The following is a 23,660-nucleotide window of genomic DNA, read 5'->3' as shown; positions in this document are numbered from 1 at the left end:
TTGGTTTACGGAAACTTATCTTTTCATCTTTTGAATACATTACAATTTGAATATGAAACATTTTATTTATTTGAATATGAAACAAATTTATTTCCGTTTCGCCTCATTGATTGTACAAACACTTGAAGAGTTTTTAGTAAAAGACTTTCTGTAATAAATTTAAATACATTTTTACAAACTTAAAATTTAATTTATTTGGAATAGGTTTTGTTTTGAATACTAAGAAGTAATACGTAATTGCTCTTTTTGAATTCCCGCCATCTTAACGTGAAAAGGGTAAAAACAACAAAGAAAGTTATTATATAGATGCTATAGGTGTCGTGAGAGCGTGTTTTAAATTCACTGTTTGATTTTTTAAAAGAAATTATCTTTGAAGTGTACTCATTTATACGCATTAAATTATTAAAAAAAGAATGAAAATCTGTTTAAGGTTATTTTCTAAAACTCTTTCGTTTTTAAAAAGAACGTATTTATCTTTAAAAAAGGTAAAAGCATTAAAATTTAACTTCAATTTATTATTTTGCATAAAATTAAAAAATCAATTTAATATATGGCAGACTGTTTTCAAATGAAACGAAATTAAATTAACTATAATTATTAGAAACAAAATTCTGCTACCCCAACACTGCATTCTAAGCATATATAAAGCATTTTTAAAAAATCAAACCTAATTACAATAGCCAACCTCGTAAATTTTACGCTACAGGTCTATTAGTATACACCTTGTGAAGCTGGGCCGAATAAGAAGCATTTAAAGGAAAGAATTTTATCTTTTAAGAATTTAAAGAAATGAGAATTTTTTTTAAAATCAATTAACGGGTTATTTAGAGATTGGATTACTTTTTACAATTAGAGAAAATCAGATTGAGCTTTAATTGTAGGAGATTCTGGTAAAGAGGTGAAAATTGTAGTTTTTAATCTCTTTCCAGTTTTTTTTCTAGGTTTTGAGTTATTAACTCTTCTTTCTGTTCAACAATTTGCTAAGTTGTGATCACTTTATTCTTATATCGCTGAAATGGATAATTAGAAATTCTTAATTATAACTTTGTTATCCCCAATTTCTTAGATTAATCTTCATCAAAGATTTCAAAAATATACATTAGGATAAAGGGACAAAAAAATATTAACATTATAAAACTATAGAAAGTTGTAAAATGATCAGATCCTTCTAGAAGTAGCCTCTTGGACTTTTATAAAGTTTTTTTTTTCCTTCTGGCCATTATTTGCTAAAATAATGAACAAGAAGCATACATGAAAGTCCAGTATGCTTTTAAGTCCAGTATGAGTGTCAATATAAGAAAGCGTTGTCCGTGAAGGTGATTTTTAAAAGGGTCACTCACGTTTTTCAGCTTCATCTGTGGGTGGACGCTGCCAAATATTCACTTGAGATGGACTCTGGTTCTCTCTGATCCGGTAACCCTCCAGAAGATCACGAATCGTGAGAACACCCGGATGTGTCAGGTAGTAGTCAGGGGTACGATCACTCTGGAAAAAAAGAACGAAGTAGTTATGGGGCGAGAGTAGATATCAACAATGTCAACCGTCATCTATAAAAAGTTACCCCAACGTAGATTCGAGTTAACATGTCTTATATACTAGCAAATTGGAATTTTATGTTTGTAGTGGTAGATACACTACAGTGTTCCCTCACCAGTCTGTGATAGAATTCGATGAACGGATACCACTAATTGATTCATTGCTGTTTTTTGAGAAGGCTGTATTAATATCACCGTACTTTTAAATGCTGATCGTGAGAGATGTATGAAGTTCACGGTCGTGGTCGCTCCTGCGTTGCCATTAGCAGTCGAGTGCATAGAGGCCGACGTTGTGTGTGATCGAGACTGAGTAGCAACAGCCCGAGGAATAGACTACTATAGCAGTAACAAGTAGCAAGTCAGCTGTTCAACGGGGACCATCCATCGGAGTAGGCGTGTTCATATCAAAGTGAGAGTTTCTGTCAAGGTAGGCGTGTTCATTTCAAAGTGAGAGTTTCTGGCAGAGTAGGCGTGTTCGCATCACGTCCGGGTCACCAATATCGGGCGAGAGTAGATATCGACAATGTCAACCGTCGTCTATGAAAAGGTACCCCAACGTAAATTCGTGCAAACATGCCTTATATACTAGGGAATTGGAATTGTATTTTTGTAGTGGTAGATATATACACTACAATAGACTTTAATCTCAATCCTCTTTTACATTTCTATGTGGTCCCAATCAATCCTAAAAACCGAGGGGCGAGTTCCGTAACATGGCGACAATGGAGTGAGCTCCGAATTGTCAAAATTGTTGAAGCTGTTCTCGTACTTAAAAGTTATAAAAGTCTATTCAGTTTTAAACTCCATTAAACTCCTATAAAGTCCATTCAGTTAAGATATCCCCTCCTACTCTTTCTACCTAACTCTATGTCTTTAATGTTACATAAAAGATTTTAATAACTAACTTATATTTGAAATGCAAAATGCTTTCTAAATCGGTGTCGATTTTATTTTTGATCCTGACATATCATTGAAATAAAAATTAAGATTTAATATGCACTGGAATTTAGGCAGAACAGTTTTACCAGATACAGTAAAGAGATATTTCCTTAAAAATCATGAATCGAATATTATTATTTCTAAGAAACTTATTTTTTTTCTTCCTGTTATACTTTGTTTTTCTGTAAAAAATATTGATTTAACTTGTAGACTATAAACAAAATTGTTCGAAAAGTTTGCAGTCAAATAATTGTTTAGATTTTAAAACTTAAAATAATTTGGAGCGTGGTCCATTGACCCAGTGACATGCAAATAACCTATATTTTGCATTTTTAAAATGACTTGGATGTTAAATCTTGGGGACAGAATACCGTCAAACAAATTATTGGCAAAATATCGCCTGTACAAAGAAGAAAAAAAATTACGAGATCAAAACCTTCTAAAATTATATAAAATTGTTCGTGCTGAATTTGTTAAGTGTTTCACCTTATCTTTGACGGTTTCGTCGGCGCCAGCCATCAGCAGAATCTTATAGTAGTTTCCTCCGTCTCGCATAACAGCCGCATAATGAAGAGGAGTTCGCCCCTCCTGAAACAAATAGGAGATGCTCTTCATATAAAAAGTCATTCATTAAGTAAAAAAAACATTTTGTGAACCTGCACGAAATTGAATGACTGAATATGAGTGCTGTTAGTTATAAATTCTGAGCTGAAAAATAAAACGCATCTATATACAGTCGGACCTCTATTTAACGAAGTCGCTAAATCCTGATAATAAGTTCGTTATATGGAAAACTCGATAAATAGAAAATCACCTTTTAAAATACTTAAACAGCACAAAACAGGTTTTAAATTCATAAACACTAATTATAATTCAAATAACAATTGATACACCTTTACCTTGTAAACTATAGTAGATACTAATAATAGTAGTAAATAAATAGTAGATACTACTATTTATTTCATAAATCCTAATCATAAAAGAAATCTGCATGGAAAGCAAGAATAGAGAAAAACATTATCCAGTATTACACTATCATGTGACATAAATTGCGAACTAAAAAAGCTAAATTTATGTTATAAAATTAAACCAGCATTTATTTTAAAAGCAATTTTAAACATACATTACCACAATGTGATCTTAAGTTTAATTGCTCCTGATAAAATCCGTTAATTTTTCGTTTGAAATGCAAACAAAGAGGGATTTTGCTGCTTTCTTTAAAAGTTAATTGGCTGCGAAAATCAATTCAAGGCTCCCATAAAATGCGTTAACAAGTGTGAGGCGTTCTGAAATATTTTGGGGAAATAGAGAAAGTGGATCTCAAAGAAAAGTTCGTTCAATAGAAAATTCACTTCGCTATTTGGAAGTCATTTCCAAGAAGAAATTTCCGAAATGTTCTTGGTTCCTTGAAAAAAAAAATCGCAAAATAGAGTAATTCGCAAAATGGAAGTTCGTTAAATAGAAGTCGACTGTATTGGTTTAGTTAAATTGTTAAGAGAATTTGAACAACAAGTCCTTCTCTTTAAATTTTTATACAGTAATGATTTTGATGAAAAACGTAGTAGGTTTGTACTAGTTTAATAAACCTTAAAAATTGAACTTAAAAATGTAACTATTGATATTTTTCGATTGAATTAATAGTACATACGCCTTGAACAGTAAGGCTCGCATTTTCGCAAATTTACACGCAATGAAAATGTTAAGTTAAAGGTACTTTTCAAATTTATTTATTTATCATTTTATTTTTAATTTGTTTATTTTGGATGCAATGAATTTTAAAAAAGTGTTTAAGGCCACAGATAATAAAAGACTTCAATTTTGTTAAAAATACAACACTACATGAAAATATTATGCGTTTCTATTATTGAGCTATTTTAAATCATTCTCTGATAGAGTAGTTTTTTAGTGATCAGAATTGGCCGCTCAGACAATATGATTTAACGTCGTAGACCCTTTTTCCCAGTTTAGTTTTTCCTTATTCAGGGTTATGTCATCAAGTGCGTATAGTATACTCTTTATGATAAGAATTCAGTCACATTTATGCAAAATAGAAATGTCAACATAAGAGTGTTTACGTGCATTCTATATACATCTTCTTAATCAAAATTACATCTTGTGTGAATTTTAGGACTTCCGTCATTTCTCACTTTTGACTCATTTCGCAATTACTCTATTATGACTCAAATACAAGACACTTGAATACTTATAAATTTTAGAATCGATATTGAAGATGCAATGAATAAATTACATTGTCGGGTCCATCCAGTGCTTCAGGGAAGTTATCGATGATATACTTGACGATGTCACTGTGTCCGTGCAGAACAGCCAGGTGAAGAGGACTCGCTCCCAACTGGTCTCTGCTCAGGGCAAATCTTTTCCGCGTCAACACCGACTCCACTTCTCCGAGGCTCCCCCTTATAACGGCCTCGTGGACACCCCGGATTCTCGCCTGCAAAGAAAAACAAGTATACTTAGAAGAAGAAATTTGGAAGACACTCCTAGAAGAATGTGAAAGAAGGATGTAAGAATAAAGGGATAGAAGAATGTGAATGTGAAAACAATTCTGAAGAAAGCGTTAAAGAATATAGAGGCATTTGATCAGCAATCTACTTCTCTGACATCGTTCAGCCTTTTTGAAAACTCCTAGTCCTAACTGTTTGATGTCGATAACTAAACTATATTTCCCCGATAATATTTTATTAAATAACTATTTTCGAACATTGCTGATCACACAAACATAACTTTTTTTAATAACCGTCGTTGAACAGCCAACCCAATTTTGGGTTTGCGACTACTAATGTTCATCTCCGTAGCCTTGTAATTTTGAACCCAATCGAGAAGACAAGGAAACTCCTGTATCAGTAGGGGAGAGTGGGGTCAATTGTAACATTTTTTACTGAACTATTTTTAACTAACAGAAAATCCAATATATTATCAGTATTAATTGACAGACGAGTAAAGTAGACTATTCTCTACTAGAAAAAAAAATACCTTATTTTAAATGTTGTTATATTAGTAATTAACAATTTTCGACAGTCGTGCACTTGTTACAATTGTCCCCACTTACGGGGTCAATTGTAACAGTTCATAAATTCAACTAAAACATAGTTAATTATACATATTATCATATTTCTTTATTGATCAAAATAGTAGTTATATTTTAGGAGTAAAAATAATAATAAGCAGAGACCTAAAGGGTTCAACTTTTAACTTTAAGGGGTTAAAAATTTTAATTTATGCTGTGAAAGGTGACAAATAAAATAATGCACATGCAACATAATATAAATGATATAGGAAACTATTGGTGGTTCTTAACGAGTTAAGTAATGGTTTGTAAGCATAAGATTATTTATTTTCAGCTGTTACATTCGTCCCTTTACTTATTGTTACAATTGTCCCCAAGACGCCATTTCAGCTTCATTTGTTAAAAACAATGCTAGTTAATTAACTAAACTAATCTTTTTTTTTCTGAAATGTTAATTAAGGTGTCCACTTACATATTCGGTTAATAATTTTTGTTGATTTAAACAAAATTACTTTGTTACAATATAATATTCTAATGCCAAAAAAATTACTTACGTAGCGTGAAAATATCTTTTGTGATGTAACTCTTTCAAAAGTACCTAGAAATGGTTGCCAGCAGGGGTGTACATGTAGATTTATTAAATACACCTTGTGCGCCACCTAAGAACCAAATCTAAAACCCGACACTCGAAATTTTTGCTCTGTTACAATCGTACCCTGTTACAATTGACCCCACTCTCCCCTACCCCCAGAGGCATGATTTGTTATGGGAACATGGAGGACTTTGTGACTTGACAGATTTAACTTGCACCAGTCACCATTTACTACACGGGAAGTCTTCAGCTGACGGTGATCGAACCCATGTCCTCTTGGACATGGGCCCAGTGCCCTACCAACCAGGCTATCTCGGCCCTACCCAAACATAATTGTCATGTGTAAAATAATCGTAATCAATAATTAAAGTTAAAAAAATACTATCTGAAGCTATCACAAACGTTCAAGGAAAAACAGCTCTCAGAAAGGTGTATTACCTTATGGTCATCACCATACGAACAAGCAAAGATTACTGCCATATGAACAAATGTGTGTTTGCGTGAATCAAATTAGTTCTTTAAGTACGGCGACTCAGGTCATTAGGACCATTACGCCAAATAGCATAGATGCATCGATCGTTGCGAAGTAAAATAGATTAAATAAATAGAATTGTAATAAATAGAATAATTAATTAATAAATAAATTATCAAATTTATTGGCACACTTTTTCAACAGTAACAACTCTTCCATAACAGGAAGGAGAATGGCATGTTCAAATTTTAAAAGTCATAAATTGGTGTCTGAGGTATATACAGATTGTCTACTAACCATATAGGTTGGGACAAGCTCTAGAAATTCTTGGACTTGACGGTCACTGGAAGAACGTCCGACGAGTCTATCTCCCTGCCCAGCAATGACCACGTGCTCCAACCTGAGAAGATCCTTGTCACGAATCCAAACATCGATTAGTTCATTGAGTCTATCAGCTGAAAAGGAAAAATCACAATCGGTGAAAACTACAGTCTATTTCGTCAAGAAAACGATACACCTTCGGAGAGTTCATTTTGATGCGAGGATGTCGCACTGAAGAATCGTCGCCGGCGCGAAACCTTTTCCCAGTCTACCATAAATTTTCTAACAAGCGTTTCTACGGAACCTATATTTCGTACGGAAATGCGTTATTACGGAGCTTATATCTTATATGTGCTCGTACCACGAGCTGTTCTTTTTCTTTCTGTAAACAGACTAGTTAGCAACAATTAAAGTACATAAACAAGTATAGTTCGTTCACCAGGAGTTGGCACTTGACTCCACCTCCTCGGACGAAGAGTTCATTTCAGGGCGGGAGGAGAAACGTCTCCACGTTTGAAATTCAGACAACCCTTAATGCGTTCCAAACGCAATCAATGAATTCTTTTTTAGTCACTTACTTCGTTTTATCATCTGCTATTATACCTTTCGTTACCCTTGCTAATTAAATGCATTGCAGTAAAATGTTTCAAAAAAGATAAATTATTCACTCAAAAGAGAGAAATATCATCAAATTTATGAAATATTTAATGTTAAAGAAATGCACATAAAGATTGCGAAAAATAATATTTTTGTCATACGATTGACAAATAGCAACCATGTTCAGGATTGTTCACATCCTTCTCCCCAAAATAGCGATATAGTATCGTCGGATACCACGTGATGGAGGCGGACAATTCCTGGAGAACGAACTATATTTACATACATTTGTTTAGTTACCAACCTTATTCGTCATATGTTGCAATGTGAAAATTAAAACAAATAAATGATAATAGATTAATAATAAAGATATTTATTTTTCTTAAAGGATAAATTACTATACGTATTTATCTCAAGTTTTTTAGAAGTATTTTTTCGTATATAGAATTATAATTTTCATTTTAAAGTGTTGACTAGATTTTTTTTTTGTACCATGAGAAAGCCATTTCATTTTTTTATATTATATCCGTCATTGAACAGCCGTACCAATTTTTGGGTTTACGACTACTAATGTTCAACTCCACAGTCTCGTAATTTTGAATCCACCCAGAAGACAAGGAAACTCCTGGATCAGTATCCCCAGAGGTATTGATTTGTTATGGAAACATGGAGGACTTTGCTATTCGACAGATTTAACGTGCATCCGCCACTATTTACTGCACGGGGAGTTTCCGGCCGGCCTGGGGTCGAACCCACGAACTCTTGGACATGGGCCCAGTGCCCTACCAACCAGGCTATCCCGTCCCTCCACTAAGAATGCCCCTCTCAATCACATACCTGAACTGGAAGATCCTTTCTTTTCTTGCTCTGGAGGTGAGTCGAAATCCTTTTCAGCTGAATCTGGCTCTTCAGCTTCTTCCTCTTTCTTCTCTTCCATTCCTACTATCTCCTCTTCCTCTTCTTTTCCTGTTTCCTTCTCCATTTCTCCCTCTTCCTTTTCCTCATCATTCTCCTCCTCATTTTCTTCCTCCTTCTCCTCCTGAAACAAATGGAGCAATACCTTTGTATTTAAATATACACTTAATGGATTTTTATTCAGGAGATTTTTCATATACTTCCTATTCGTCTTATTATTTTTAACGTATCGCATTGCAATGTTAACCAATTGATACAGGTGCGAAAACAAATGCAAACCGGTTTCGTCCGATAATTATAATTTTACATGGAATCTTATAGTGCGTCTAATAATTTGGCCAGGGACTGTAAGTTGGAAAAAAAATTACGAAAGTCTGATGAATTTCTACGGAAAAAAAGCGAAATTTAATTTTAAAAAAAAATAATCTGTTTGACTGTTGAAGGAAAGTGAAAAGTGGGGAATGATGATTTTGAGAAACATCCTCAAAATATTTTACGAAACATTGGTGTGTCACCCAATTCTAGTTAAAGCATACGTTCAATAGCACCATTGAATCCTATGTGCCACTTATTGAATGTTATGTGTCACTGTAAAATAGTGAAGGTGTTTACTTGGATATCTTCTGTGTGCTCTTCAGTTGGTAACAACTCTTCCGGCTGTTTCTCTTCCTTGTCGTCCACAATCACTTCCTCTTCCTCCTCCTTTTCCTTGACGGGAGGCTGATCGTCTTCTGGGCTTTTCACGTCAGAAGAGTCATTTTCTGGCGATGATGAAGTGGGTGAGATGTGTGTTGGCTTGTTGGTAATCTTATTCGTTGAATTCATGTAAAATTCTGCTGTTCTTCCTTTCTAAAAAAAATTTCAAAAAAATTCATAATAAATTCCGTATTGTAATGAGTCATCAATGCAAAATTTTTACCCAATGGAAAAATGGGTCTTGGTTTGGATCTGATAGCGTCCACACACATTTCAGCTGTGTTCAATAGCAATGGTAAACAGTGCGCATGCGTCGTCACTGCATGCGTTGCTATGGCTACCGCTGCTGTTTTTCTTTTCACTAGCAGTCATTCTCAATGCATTTTCGTGATTATAATTTAAATTATTTTTAATTATTAACGTATAATGACTGTCTTGACGGTGATTCCAATATAAATATGAATACTGAAGAAGGAAAAGTATTTTGTGACGTCTTGAAACACGTACATATAGGCAGGATATGAAAATCAAGTCCGACGACAAACATCCATGGAGACAGTTTTTGCAACCCATGATTTGACCCATGATGTATATCTTTGTTTCTTTTTTAAATTTATTACTCATAAGTAACGTGCTTTTTACCTACATTTTCCATGCTGTTCATTTGAAGATTTCTGGTTTGGAATATTATGGTGATTGCTAATTATCTTATCGTTTAATATTTGCATAGCGATAATTTTGTCATAAATATTACAAAATACGATAGCATTTTATAAATGATTGAGAAGAGAGTTTACGTTGATATCTAAATTTCTCGAAATTCTTAAATATTTAAACATTTATTTATTATCATCATATTTTGGAATTATCATAAATGAAATATAAAAATCATTTAAAAAAAAAATTAAATTTGACACTTAATTTGCAATAAATTTACAAATCAGTTTTGAAAAAAATTAAATAGGGTAAGCTAACCAGTGAAGGAACACTTAAGCTTGGCTAGCCTTTTACAAAATCATATTAAGTTCAAAATTCGTAAGTTTAGTTAAATGACAGAGTCAACATATTTGTTACTAATAGCAAATTATGTAAAAAAATTGTAGAGAACTTACATAATATTGTTTTAAAGTTTTGGAGGTTCAAATAACAAGTAGTAGGAAGACCAAGCGAAGGAACGGCTCTTACCAGTGAATGAACACCCAGTAAAGGAACACTTAATTTTGTTTATTTTTTAATGCCCTTTATGAATTTATAAGCCATACAAATATTTAAAAACATGCCTATTCTTGAAATTATAACATATAAATACTTGGAAAATGTTAACTTTTTTTTTGTAATCATGAATTGAAAATTAAAGCGTCAACATATTAACACATACTGTTCATTCACTGAGAAATCTATGCCCAGTAAAGGAACATGCCTGCTCCCTCATTGATTAGAAGTTGTTTTTCGTATTTTTAACATACATTTGAGGCGGAACATCACTAAAGGTACAAGTAAAATAAAATTTATCTTTTATTTTCATTAACTTAGAAAAAAACCCAGTAAAGGAACACTTGTTCCTTTACTGGTTTTTCATCGTTTGGTGATCCAGTGAATAAAGTACTTCAGTACTTTATTATGCTATGATGCTTTAAAAAAATAAAACGTAACTTCAATAACTATATTTTGAATTCTCCTTTTCACAGTGACAAAAATAAAACTATTACATGCAATTAATTCCACTTCAAACATATAAATATAAACACTCACCTTATAATTTTTTCAAAGAAACAAGGTGTTGCAGAGATAATAACAAATTCAAAAATTTTTCCAGAGAAGTCTATTTGACCAGGTAATCCAAAACATTGCTATATGACTTCCTATTGTTTGGCAGTAAGCTATTGTTACCTATCAATCTAAAGAAAAACTTTCAAATTCTTATTTTTAAAAAATATATATGAAATGTTCCTTCACTGATTGGTTTACCCTATCTAGTCTACGTTAATTTTTTTTTAACTTTCTTGATTCATTCAAAATTTTAACTTTCTTGATCTTTATTAATTTTTATGTAAAACTAATATGAATTAATGAATAATGGATTTTAAAATCTGTTTCTTGGGGTTTTTTTCCATCAAAATTTCAGCGTTCATTTCATTAAATTTTAGTTATTTTACTTTTCTTAGCACACGTTACTCAGTTTTGGATTATGCATTATGAAACACATGCTTGAGAAGATTAGGACACTTGTTTAAGACCAATTTGCCAAATTTTTTAATAAAAACTTGTGGTGCGAGGATCAGTTTAAAGTATACAAAAATTGCAGAAAAAACCATTTTGAGAATAAAGCATATTAGGTTGATGAGAAAGTATTTTTCTAGTCTTTATTTGGAATTTTAAAAATTTCCTACAATTTTTCAAAAAACTGTCACTTTCGTATAATTTTTTTCTTTCCACTTTAAAGATAAAATCCTTAATTTCAATTTTCACAAAGTCTAAAAAATCTAATTTTTTGATAATTTTGAACTTCTATGGTGCTGTTACTTCCTTTTTATTCGCTTCTGACAATTTTAGTTAAATAATGTCACAGAATTAAATGCGTTACATTTTTAGAACGCATTTTTTTCTTTTTTGAACTTAATTCAAGAACAACGTGTAAGTTAATTGTGTGCTAGTAATGCAGCATGGAATCTCTCTGCAATGGACTGGGTTTAATGTATAATTTAATTTTATAAAAAAGCAGGAAGTGGTTATGCTGGGTCAATTAAACAAAAACTTGTAATAAAACATTCTCTAAATAACAAAATCAAGGGGTGAAATAAAAATAATGGGAGATGAAGATTGATGAAACTAAGAAAAAGAGGAAAGATCAATAGGCACATACTTGTTGTGGAACCCATGTTTATCAAAAAAAAAGACAATCCTCCTGAGAAGATTATGAAACTTCTCGATATTTCTAGCTTAAATTTTTTTTTTCGAATATGAAATGAATAAACTAATTTGACTTTATCTAGGTACACAAAATTTATTGTCGTGAAATTAAATAACGAGTTTAAGCACTTTAGAGAAAGAAAGAAAAACTGTTAATACCAAACTCAGCGTAATAAGTAGGTACAAAAAACACAAAAATAAATTGTTTCTGTTTTTGCTCCAAAAAGAGCACACATTATGTATTATAAAATATGCAAACAAAAATGATATTTTATAAAGTTACCTGATCCAAGATCATTGGATCAGCTCCTGCAGCGGCCAACACAGAATAGAGATATTGATTCCTTTGTTGTCCGGCTACGTGAAGGGGCGTCCGACCCATCTGAAAAACAAACAATAATTATAAGAGAAGTTTTAAAGAGAGAAAGAGAGGCCGGGTTGTCAGGGCGCTGGACTCATAGTTGTCTGAACGGGAGTTTGAATCCAGCCGTTCAAAGACTGGTAAATGGTGGTAACATATTACAGAATGGAAAAATTGTGATCATGTGTTACACAAAATTTACCTGAACAAGTGTCAAAACCTTTTTATAAAGGTTGCGTACATTAGAATGGATAGTGCTTTTTACACCTCTATAGACAATTAACGACAATTAAATACGAAAAAAAATACAATATAGAGGGAAAAATAAATATATTATTACAACATTAATTTTAAATTGTCATTCTTTAATGAATCAGTTATACACTCTAAACAAAAAAAATGATTTTTCAAAGGTATAGTTGTGGATCCACTGTCAACATATCGGTACACAAATAAAGCTTTCTGTGAGTTAAAGCATCACTTGTTTGGGCATTTCCTTTTTAACTAAATTACTGCATCATCACTTATTTGGGTACTTATTTACCAGTATGGATTGATTACGTAAAGTACTGAATTTATTTTTTTTAAAAAATCTCTCATTATTTTGGCTCTTATCTATTAAATTACGTTTATTTTTTGTACAATTGATAAGTTCGAAAAAACTAACGCTTTAAGATTTTTATTCGAAATATTGTTTATTTATGATTATAGAAGGAGCCTAACAAAAACTTAAATGACTATAAATTAAGTAATTAATTTTATAACTACTGCTTTCTATCCCCAAGTCATAGGGTTATATATATATATAACCGTCGTTGTACAGTCGAACAATTCTTTGGGTTCACGACAGCTAAAATTCATCTCCGTAATCTTGTAATTTTGAAGCCAATCCAAAGGACAAGGAAACTCCTGGATGAAGTATTGGAAGAAATCTGCCTCCATAGAGGACTTTTTGATGGACCTAACCAGCATGTGAGTTACAGGTATAGGAAAACCATGAAAACCTCCCACGGTTAGCCCCGACGACAAGGGGACTCTAACGAATGATCCGTCTACCAATGAGAATATTGTTACGTTAGTACTGTGGTCGGAGCGAGCTGGGTGTGGATTTCGCATCGACCAGCCATTCCCGAGATTCGAACCCGGTTCACCTCATTGAAAGGCAAAATTTCTATCCCCTGAGCCACTACGGCTCGTATCATAGGGTTATTTTATTTTATAACCGTCGTTGAACAGCCGACCTTATCTTGGGCTTACGACTGCAAATGTTCAACTCCTTTACCTTGTAATTTTGAACCAATCAGGAAGACAAAGAAACTCCTGGATCAGTACCCCCAGAGGTATTGATTTGTTATGGGAGCATGGAGGATTTTGTGACTCGACAGATTTAACATGCATCAGTCATTACTACACGGAAAGTCTTCGGTCGGTAGGGATCGAACCCACGATATTTTACACATGGGTCCAGTGTCCTACCAACCAGGCTATCCCGGCCCATGTCACAGGGTTAGCATAGCTACTTTCAATAAAATATTCCATACGTTTAAAACGATGATTAGTTAATGTTTTTGGCATATTTATAAGAAATCGTCCGCATTTCTTATAAATGTGTCAAACCTACGGATCAAGAATGTTGTTAAAGGTAATTGAGTGACTCACCCGGTCTTTGAGATTGAGTAGTTGAGGATATTTGTCGAGGAAATAATTGATGATGTTGAGTTGATCATGGAGGACTGCTGAGTGGATGAGTGCGACTCCATCACTGTTCCTGGTACGGAGGAGAGAGTCATCGTGTTGGAGTTGCTTCTCCAGAGACTCTCTGTCACCCCTCTCCACAGCATGGAAAGCAGATCCCACACTCAACTATTCAAACACACAAATAGAACAATGCGTTAATTTTTCAAAGTACTTTCGCCAAGCAAAAGGGTCGCAATTTATTTGAATGTCTTAAACTTAGAATAAAGATTTAAGATCATGCTATTTTGATCTCAAAGAATATTTATTGAACTAAAGTTTTAATATATTGAAAAGTTTAGTGATTAGGTGAACATATGTTTTCATTATTTTTTTAAAAAAAGTTTCAACCTTAAATAAATAAATAAAACGCCAATTTGTCAAGAGGTTTTCTTTGGATGAAATATAAAATCAATAAATAATAATTTTAAATTTTAGCGTATTTTTCTGAACACTAAAAACTTTTTTTCATTTATCAGCCCTGCTGTAGTGATTTGTGGCAGATCTCAAAATCAATTTCTTACTTATACCTCTTCAGTCCGGAATGAGCATCTGATGCTCTTTCCGGACCCTATGGATGACATAGAAAAAGAATAAGCTTTATATTCAAAAAGAAATGTTCCGTTTTCAAAAAATAAAAAGAGTTTGAAGAGAAACTGATGGAAAAAGTGAAATTCTCATTTTGTATTAAGTTCAGTTTCCCTTGAATGGCGACATAGAAAAAAATAAGCTTTATTTTAAAAACGAAATTTTTTTTCTGAAAAGGAAATTTTCTTTCAAAAGCTTATTCTTATTGTCATCCATAAAATTTTACAACTTTTGATCTTTCTGAGGATTGTTTTTGATAGTAGGTAACTTTGAAATATCATCTTGAACTCTTTTGTTTGAAAAAAGTTGTACTTAAGACGATATAATATTTACCAGATGGGAGGGTAGAGTTTTGATGTACTGCCTTACATCCTCATTCCAGGAAGTTTTTCCAACCAGATGTTGCCCGTATCCATCACTCACAAACTCTCGGATACTGTCCACATCTCCACTTTGAAACCATCCGGTTATCTTGTCCATTGTCACCTGGGGCAAACCTCCACCATTGATTCCTGATGGAAAAAAACACTTCGAAAATTAATAATACTTAAAACGGTCATCGATACTTTTAAAATGTACAGTTGGGTACTTGCACTTCAAGAAGAAGACCTCCCATACTCACACATGTGACCTATGACGTCAGCGCCAGCTAATCTCTGTCAACAAACTGGCGTATCTAAGTTTCTCTACATAAGTTAGAATGTTAATTAACGATAAGTTAAATACAGAGCCACATTGCACATCGAATTAGTTGAAATATAATTCTTTCTCGTCTACATCTTTTACTCAACTTAGATCTGTTATTTGTTTATGAATTTCTACTGCATCCTAGACATATTTTTGTTTTATGTACCTGGCAATTTCGATGCATAATTGGTAGGTTTATGTTCCACATGGCTTCGCGCCAGTCTTTGTGTTAAGTCTCTGGGTAAATATATAGGGAAATCTTTGCAAAAGAATTTAGAATGTGTCATTTAAGAAAATTGATACTTGCTCAGCTTGGAAAGTAAGAAAAAAACAGTTGCTAAAGTAAACAAATGACACGTTTCAACAACCAATCAGGATCAAGATATCCACACTGCGTCACTTGCAGGTATCCCATTGAATGCTCGATGCTTCGTACTTATTCAATTAAATGATTGATACTTTAAAGAACATATAATCAAATAATCAATATTTCAAAAATAAGTACCGGGAAGTTTTTTTGCCTTGTGCAGTGGAGGTTCCGATTTACTCCTGAGTTTCTTCTTTTGTTGTAGGTTCAATTTGTGTGGTATGGGGACTTGGTGAGTTCTGTAGTATTCGGGAGAGCGACCCTGGTTGTCACGAATTCTGGGATCTGCCCCCGCTTCCAGTAAGGTCTTGAAATAGTTAGAAGCTCCATTCGGCTCTCTGGACATAGCGGCAGCATAATGGAGAGCGGTACGACCTTCTTTGTCACGAGCATTTACTGTTTCTGGGAACCTAGGTTATACAGAAGAAAAAGGAAGCATTTTATTTAAAAAAAAAACTAGGAAAACAAACTTTTATTTTAACCTATTTGCTTACGGCTGATACAATAAGGGGACCAGAATGGCTTCATCTTGCCAAGCACCGTAAGCAAAAGGTTAAAATTTTATTATTATACGTGTGAAGAAAAAAGTGAAAGAGTAAAAATAAAACTAACAATTATTATATTTGATTGCATAAAAAGACAATTTTAAGTTTCACTTTTTTACTATATTTTAAAACGTTATAAGCAGTTTATTTTCTCCAACAGTAATGTTCCTTATGACATCCAATCGATTAAGTTATTTCTTCTGGAGGGAGGGTGGGAAAAGAATGGGTAATTAATAAAAATCATTAAAATATTTTAACTTGACAAAATTGAGTTAAACTGCTAGTTGGAAGAAAATTTTTCTATTTGTTGACTGTAAAAATATTTAGTTTGTCTCAACATCAAATATTGGTCGCAACTACTTTACACCAAAGTAGGGTAATGAAATATCATGCACAACGTTTGGTTCTTGGTGTGATGAAACATCATGATCTTAAATAACATTATACAAAACACACTGTCTCGCACCTGTCTATGAGAAAAGCGAGGGTATCCCGCTTATTCATGAGGACGGCCCGATGGATTGGAGCCATGCCGAAGTGATCTTTCGCAAGGACCATGTGGTCGGTGTCCTGTAAGTGGTTCTGAAGCTCCGTGATGTCGTCGTTTGTGACGGCGATGTGGATGGCCTCGATCTTCCTCACCAACAAGGGAACCTGGTCGTTGATGTACTTCTGCAATTTCTCACTTTCACTCTTCTGAAGGGCCACCTTTTCTCCAAACCCTTCTAACACTGCATCTTCCAGCTTCTCTAAATCTTCCTCACGCACCCACCGTTTGATGTTGGCTGAGTTGATTTCCAGTCCTATACAAATAACAAATCCCTTTCAAATTACAAATATAAATAATTTTTGGAAAATTGCCTAAAAAATAGGCAAACATGTAGAGGTTACGATTCCTTATTTAAATAATGACACCCCTTTGTAATGTGAGAGATATAAAATTACTTTTCAACTTGGGTGGTGGTAACAAAGGTTGACTTCTAAAAAGAGCTTTCTTCGGCATTTTGAAGGCAGTACTTTTCTCCACATTGTTAATTTCTTTGGTCTAGATACGGAAAAGAAACATTAAGATTTAGCTCAAATTAAACGTTTCGATTTTATGGAATTGTTATAACACATTTTGAATATATATCTATGCAATTTTCAAAAAAAGGTTAATTTAGTCCGGAACAAGATACGTTTAGATCAGATATTGTATATAGATATATATATTAAATATACATCGATAACTTAGATGTGGACAATTTGCGAATATTTTATAATTTTTGGCGGTAAAGAAATCTTTTGAAACTTGTGTTATAATAAAAAGTGATCGTCAATTTAAGAGAAAATATAAATATATGCTTATTTAATCTTGTTATTGATTGTCGCCTTGTCAAACTCCCTTTTATCTGGACCACTTGCCCATTTTTACCAACTTTACCATTTTACCCTTTTTCAATTTTACTACTTTACCATCTTATTATAACTGTCTTGTTTTTAGTCTGCTTTGTCATGTTTACAGGTTTTGTTTGTTTTAAACTGTATTTTTGCTTTTTTTTTTTACTCCTGTTTTATTGTAATGTCTTTTTAGTCATGTACCTCAGATTTTATACTGTTCTTCGGCACACCTGGGCGTTTTTGCCTTCGGAGTGTGTTTACTTTTATCCTGTTGCAGATTTTAAATGCTTTACCATTTTTTAAAATTGGTTTTACATATTATGTCAGCTGGTCTGACTAATGGTTTTACCCTTGCCCTTTTGGCTAATGATAAGTTGAATGATTTTAATTCCAAATTTTAAACATTGGTGGTGTTTTTTTTTACATTGTACTACCGTAAGTTTTTTTGTTGTACTTTTGTCTCCAGCTCGTCAACTTTTTCAATGTTTAATCACTCTGGTGTCACCTTTGCTTGATAGTTGTCGCATTTGTAGAACCCTGTCGAGCAATGTCTCTTTGTTACTTTTACCCCAGTTATACTGGTGCTCAGGGTATGTATTATTTTATACTTTCCTCTAACTGTCACTATCCTTGCCAAAGGCAAAATGCTATGTAAAATAGGACAATTTTTTAAGGCTATAAGGGTCTGTTGACCTGATATTTTTAAACATTTTATTACTATGTTAATTTATGTAAATGCCTTGTTGCCATCCCGATTCTTCTAGGTATATTTTTTGTATTTTATATATAAGGGTATGTTGACCTTTTTTTAATGTATTCCATTGTATTTGGCGTATGGGCCTATTGGCCTAGGCCGCTGTAAAACTTTCAAATATATGCTTAGAAATATAAACAGAAAAGTTTCAAAAAAGATTTTCTTAGACAAAAAGGATAAAAAGAAAAGAGAGAAAATTAATAAGTTTTATTTACTGTGCATAAGCTGCAAGTATATCAGGAGTGATTGTGAGTCAAAATTCCGGAAAATTTCTTGAGTTTAAAAAAAAAAAAAACACCTTAAATTAAAAGAAATTTAAACAAGGTTTTTTACTTTTTTCTAAATATTTCTTACTTTATTTAAAATACATTTAAAATTTTACATATACCTATACCATTTACACATACCTATGATGACCTGGAGAAGTAATTAAAATTTAGAATATGTCTTTCTTTCTTGAGTTTATGATTATAATAACTATTTACTGATTAAAAAAATTAGTATTAATCATGAATATAAGTTTATAAAGTAGTTGGCTCTTCCTTACAAACAAATAAAATAAACTGTGTTTTTAAGTTCCACATTTGAAAATTTGATTTCCAGAAACTTCTGTTATCAATGATTTTTTGAAACGTTTGGACCTTCGATCTCCGGAAACTTCCGGATCACTGGTAGCGAAAAATCCGGAAATCCGGATTTCTTCCGGAGCACAATCAGCCCTGGTATATAGAACTCATAAAATAAGTTAAAAATATAGAAAAAACATGGAAAATAATAAAGATTAATGAAAAGAGAACAATAAAAATTATTAAAATAAAATCGATTTATTTTTGATTTTCAGTTTTTTGCTTGATTCGTTTTATTTCGTATATCTGCTTTACTTAATGTGTTCTAATTCCGTTCCGTGCTCCTCACACTAATGTATTTTTACTTTAGCTATATTGATACAATATTAGAAAGCACCCCTTTTTGCATATATAATCGTGTGAGTTGATGAAGAGAATACATCTTTTCTTTATTTTGTTTTCCTGCTTTACAATATTTTTTTAAAATAACTTTTTTAAATACTTTATTTTAATTAATGTTTCTCTTTTCTTTAATCTTTATTATTTTCCATGTTTACTCTATATATTTTTAACTATATTTTTTTTATCAACAGATCACGTTTATCGATTTTCGAATGTTTTTTTCCCTCAAAGTATATTAAATCGCTTTATTATAATTTGTATCATGCATGAAAATATGAATTAGAATTGTAATTACCTCATCATTTATTGAATTTATATTTCCATTGACATCCAACGCAACAGATGCTCTTGCTGGATATGGAGACTCTGACAGTAGAATAAAAATCATAACATTTAGAAAAACTCATATTACTACAACTGTTTGCAGATTGCATATTTAAATTTCTCGTTTATATCGTTAATTATTTCAGACATTATGCATGCAGTATCCACAGAAAGTTTATAATTTAAGAATGTTTATTTCTAGAAAATCGGCAATTTATTCATATGTTGCCTTTTAAAGGAACAAAACGTATTTTAGGTCTTTATTCTTTGAATAAAAAATAAAATTATCCAAAAATTAAAATAAAAAAAACGATTTTTTTAAGGTTATTAACAAAAATTATTTGTAAATATTTTTATATGCGTTTTTAGTCGCCCCTTTACACGAAAAGTGTTACTTGAACTCTTAGAAATGACTTAATTTAAGAAGTTAAAATTTTCCTTGTTCGAAAATTTTTACTTTAAATAAATAAATAAGAAGTGTTGATGCTGAAACTTTTTTTTAGTTTCTGCATTTTTTAGAATTTAAATCAAAAATAAAACTGCTTTAGAAAACTAATGAAAAGAAAGTATTTCTGAGAGCTCAAATAATAACTTTTGATTTATAAAAGATCTTTTAAATTAGAGGAATTTCTTCAAAAAAAGTGTACCATTTTATACTTAAATTTTGAAATCAACATTCACTAACATCTTAAAAACATAAATATATTTAAAAAATGGTGATATTTTATTATTGTACAGTTCCTTACATAAACACACAAATGAAAAATTGAAAAAATTGATATGAAATGTTTATATAGTGTTACGAGTTTCTGCCTGACCAAAAGAATGCGTTGTAATCACTCACAATAACTCTGTAATCACTTATGTGGCAGGCAATGGATTAAACTGGGTAGCTTATTGGTGAGCCCTATTTCGTACCATTTATTGTTTATTAAATTTGCTTGTTATTAAATATGATTTATTTATTCAATGCACTCAATCGCCACTGAATCATTCTGCAACGTATATAGTCGCTATCATTGTTATAAAGCTTCCTTTCTGTGACACTATAAACATTTTTTACGCTTGTTTTTTTATTGAGTTCATTGCTAAAAGAGTCATAGAAGGTACTACGTAATTACTGCCCTCAATATCTATTTCCACAATACTTGTCAAAAGTGAAATAAAAATACACATTAGGGATTGCAGAATAAGGTCTGATAATGCCAGAATAAACAGCAACTAAACAGAAATCTACCGATATACTAGTGAGGAAGTCGGAATGAGGGATATTGAAATCAGAAAATTGCTTGATGAAATGTTTCTATGAATCGCCTTTCAACTTTTCTCTATTCATTTGATTTTTTTTAAAGCCGTCGTTGTACAGCCGGCTAAATTTTTGGATTTGCGACTTCTAATGCTCAATGCTTTGCAATTTTGAACCCGATCCAGAAGGCAGTGGAACTCCTGGATCAAGTATTGGGAGAAATTTGCCTTCATGAAGAACTTTTTGGTTGAACTAACCCGCGGATATTGAAATCAGAAAATTGCTTGATGAAATGTTTCTATGAATCGCCTTTCAACTTTTCTCTATTCATTTGATTTTTTTTAAAGCCGTCGTTGTACAGCCGGTTAAATTTTTGGATTTGCGACTTCTAATGCTCAATGCTTTGCAATTTTGAACCCGATCCAGAAGGCAGTGGAACTCCTGGATCAAGTATTGGGAGAAATTTGCCTTCATGAAGAACTTTTTGGTTGAACTAACCCGCGGATATTGAAATCAGAAAATTGCTTGATGAAATGTTTCTATGAATCGCCTTTCAACTTTTCTCTATTCATTTGATTTTTTTTAAAGCCGTCGTTGTACAGCCGGTTAAATTTTTGGATTTGCGACTTCTAATGCTCAATGCTTTGCAATTTTGAACCCGATCCAGAAGGCAGTGGAACTCCTGGATCAAGTATTGGGAGAAATTTGCCTTCATGAAGAACTTTTTGGTTGAACTAACCCGCGGATATTGAAATCAGAAAATTGCTTGATGAAATGTTTCTATGAATCGCCTTTCAACTTTTCTCTATTCATTTGATTTTTTTTAAAGCCGTCGTTGTACAGCCGGTTAAATTTTTGGATTTGCGACTTCTAATGCTCAATGCTTTGCAATTTTGAACCCGATCCAGAAGGCAGTGGAACTCCTGGATCAAGTATTGGGAGAAATTTGCCTTCGTGAAGAACTTTTTGGTTGAACTAACCCGCGTTTGCGTTACATAGAGAGGAGGACTACGAGGACCTCCCACTGTTAGCCTGATGTCAAGGAGACTAACATCATCAAGGAGACGTCATCCGTCTACCACTGAGGATATGTCATGACAGCACTGTGGTCGGTGCAAGCCGAATACGGAATTCGCATCAACCAGCCATCGCTGATGGGATTCGAACCCGATTCACCTCATTGGGAGGCGAACGCTCTATCCCCTCAGAAATCGCGGAACTTTATCTATTCATTTTTTTACTTTATTTTATAACCGTCGTTGAACAGCAAACCCATTTTTGGGGGGGCTTACGACTACTAATGTTCTACTCCGTAGCCTTGTAATTTTGAACCCAATTCAGAAGACAAGAAAACTCCTGGATCAGTACCCCCAGAGGTTGGACTTGTTATGGAGGACTTTCTGACTAGACAGATTTAACTTGCACCAGTCACCATTTACTACTCTGGGAGTTTTCGTCCGGCGTGGATCGAACCCACGCCCTATTGGACATGGGCCCAGTGCCCTACCAACTAGGCTATACTGGCCTTTACTCTAATCATTGTAGCCATCAAACAGGTTTTGATCATTTCAGCTCCATGTTCTTCTCCCCCGATTTGTTATTTCGATAACGCTTGTATTTTTTCCTCTCCTTATTATTGGTTAATTTAAGACCCTTAATTTGTGTATTTTTTGACAAGGATTTAAAAAAAAATCCGTATTAAATGCAGTTATTTAGAGAATCACCCTTCTTCTTACTTCTTTTAGGAGAAGCTGCTTTAAGTCGACTGGCGTTATTGGCCATGTAGTTGGCGTTGGTCCTCTGACTCTGCTTAATCATTTGCTCCAGATGGAGATGCTCAGGAAACTGTAAGTAATATTCAGCTGTTTTGCCTCGCTAGACAAACAAACAAATCATAGTTAGAATGAAACAAAATTCAAATAGAGGTTTCCAAAACGAATTGCATGCAAATGTATTGGTAGAAAAAAATTTATAGAATTCAGAAGAATTTAGGCTTGCGTCTATTATAAATTTTTCCATAGGGTTAACTTTTTCTGGAAGTGTATGTTTGTATGTGGGGTGAAAAGGTTAGTAATCAAGCTAAAAAAACTTATCCATTAATTTGGAGAGAAGCAATCTTGGATAAAGATTTCAAGTTTTAAGCAATTTATAGGTGCTTATTTTAACAAATGCAGTAATTCTCGTTATTAGACGTGCTGTAATTAAATAGTTAAACGCGCTTATTTCATTGTCTGTTTGGTACTTTTACTGCCATATTTCGAGTGTATGCCGATAGCTTGTATTAACACAATAGATTTCATGGAAGCAAGAATATATTCATGTTCCTGTCTCTCCCTATTATTGTTTGAAATAAAAGAATATTAATTTTAAAAACCATAACGCATTTTCAAATCAGAATATTTCATTTTGATTTTATGCATTTCACACTTTAATGACCACCTTTTTCAGCTGATCTAAAAATTACCAAAGATTTGAATATATATATATATATATATATATATATATATACAGGGTGGTCCCAAATTCATGGTACAAACTTTAATGGTAAGTACAGGACATTGTAACAATGATTTATTGTATAGGAATGTATAGTCGCAAGTGACGCGGTGAGGCGTAAACAGAAGAAATAACGGCCGAAAGGAAAAACAAAGATTTTATTGAAAGCGTTGTTGACAAGTGTCATGTTTACAGTAAGTGTTCAAAA

At 32.9% G+C, this 23,660-nt stretch overlaps 1 protein-coding gene across 2 annotated transcripts in view; it reads right to left on the bottom strand.

The window, feature by feature from the left end:
- LOC107438162 (uncharacterized) overlaps window positions 1–23,660 on the bottom strand; it is a 70,135-nt gene that overhangs the window by 18,699 nt on the left and 27,776 nt on the right. For both annotated transcript variants that reach the window (XM_016050373.4, XM_087158045.1), the window contains 14 exons: window positions 22,693–22,831; window positions 19,682–19,752; window positions 17,230–17,329; window positions 16,751–17,087; window positions 15,878–16,149; window positions 15,019–15,197; window positions 14,023–14,226; window positions 12,286–12,384; window positions 9,009–9,245; window positions 8,319–8,520; window positions 6,861–7,018; window positions 4,723–4,923; window positions 2,961–3,062; window positions 1,341–1,485 (listed from right to left, as the gene is read on the bottom strand). In XM_016050373.4, coding sequence (XP_015905859.3) covers window positions 1,341–1,485; window positions 2,961–3,062; window positions 4,723–4,923; window positions 6,861–7,018; window positions 8,319–8,520; window positions 9,009–9,245; window positions 12,286–12,384; window positions 14,023–14,226; window positions 15,019–15,197; window positions 15,878–16,149; window positions 16,751–17,087; window positions 17,230–17,329; window positions 19,682–19,752; window positions 22,693–22,831 — 2,446 coding nt within the window. The remainder of the gene's footprint in view (window positions 1–1,340; window positions 1,486–2,960; window positions 3,063–4,722; window positions 4,924–6,860; window positions 7,019–8,318; window positions 8,521–9,008; window positions 9,246–12,285; window positions 12,385–14,022; window positions 14,227–15,018; window positions 15,198–15,877; window positions 16,150–16,750; window positions 17,088–17,229; window positions 17,330–19,681; window positions 19,753–22,692; window positions 22,832–23,660) is intronic.

The sequence above is a fragment of the Parasteatoda tepidariorum genome, chromosome 2 (assembly GCF_982258835.1).
Source record: "Parasteatoda tepidariorum strain Cologne lab strain chromosome 2, Ptep-v5.0, whole genome shotgun sequence".
NCBI lineage: Eukaryota > Metazoa > Arthropoda > Arachnida > Araneae > Theridiidae > Parasteatoda > Parasteatoda tepidariorum.
This window is presented reverse-complemented; position numbering and strand designations above follow the sequence as displayed.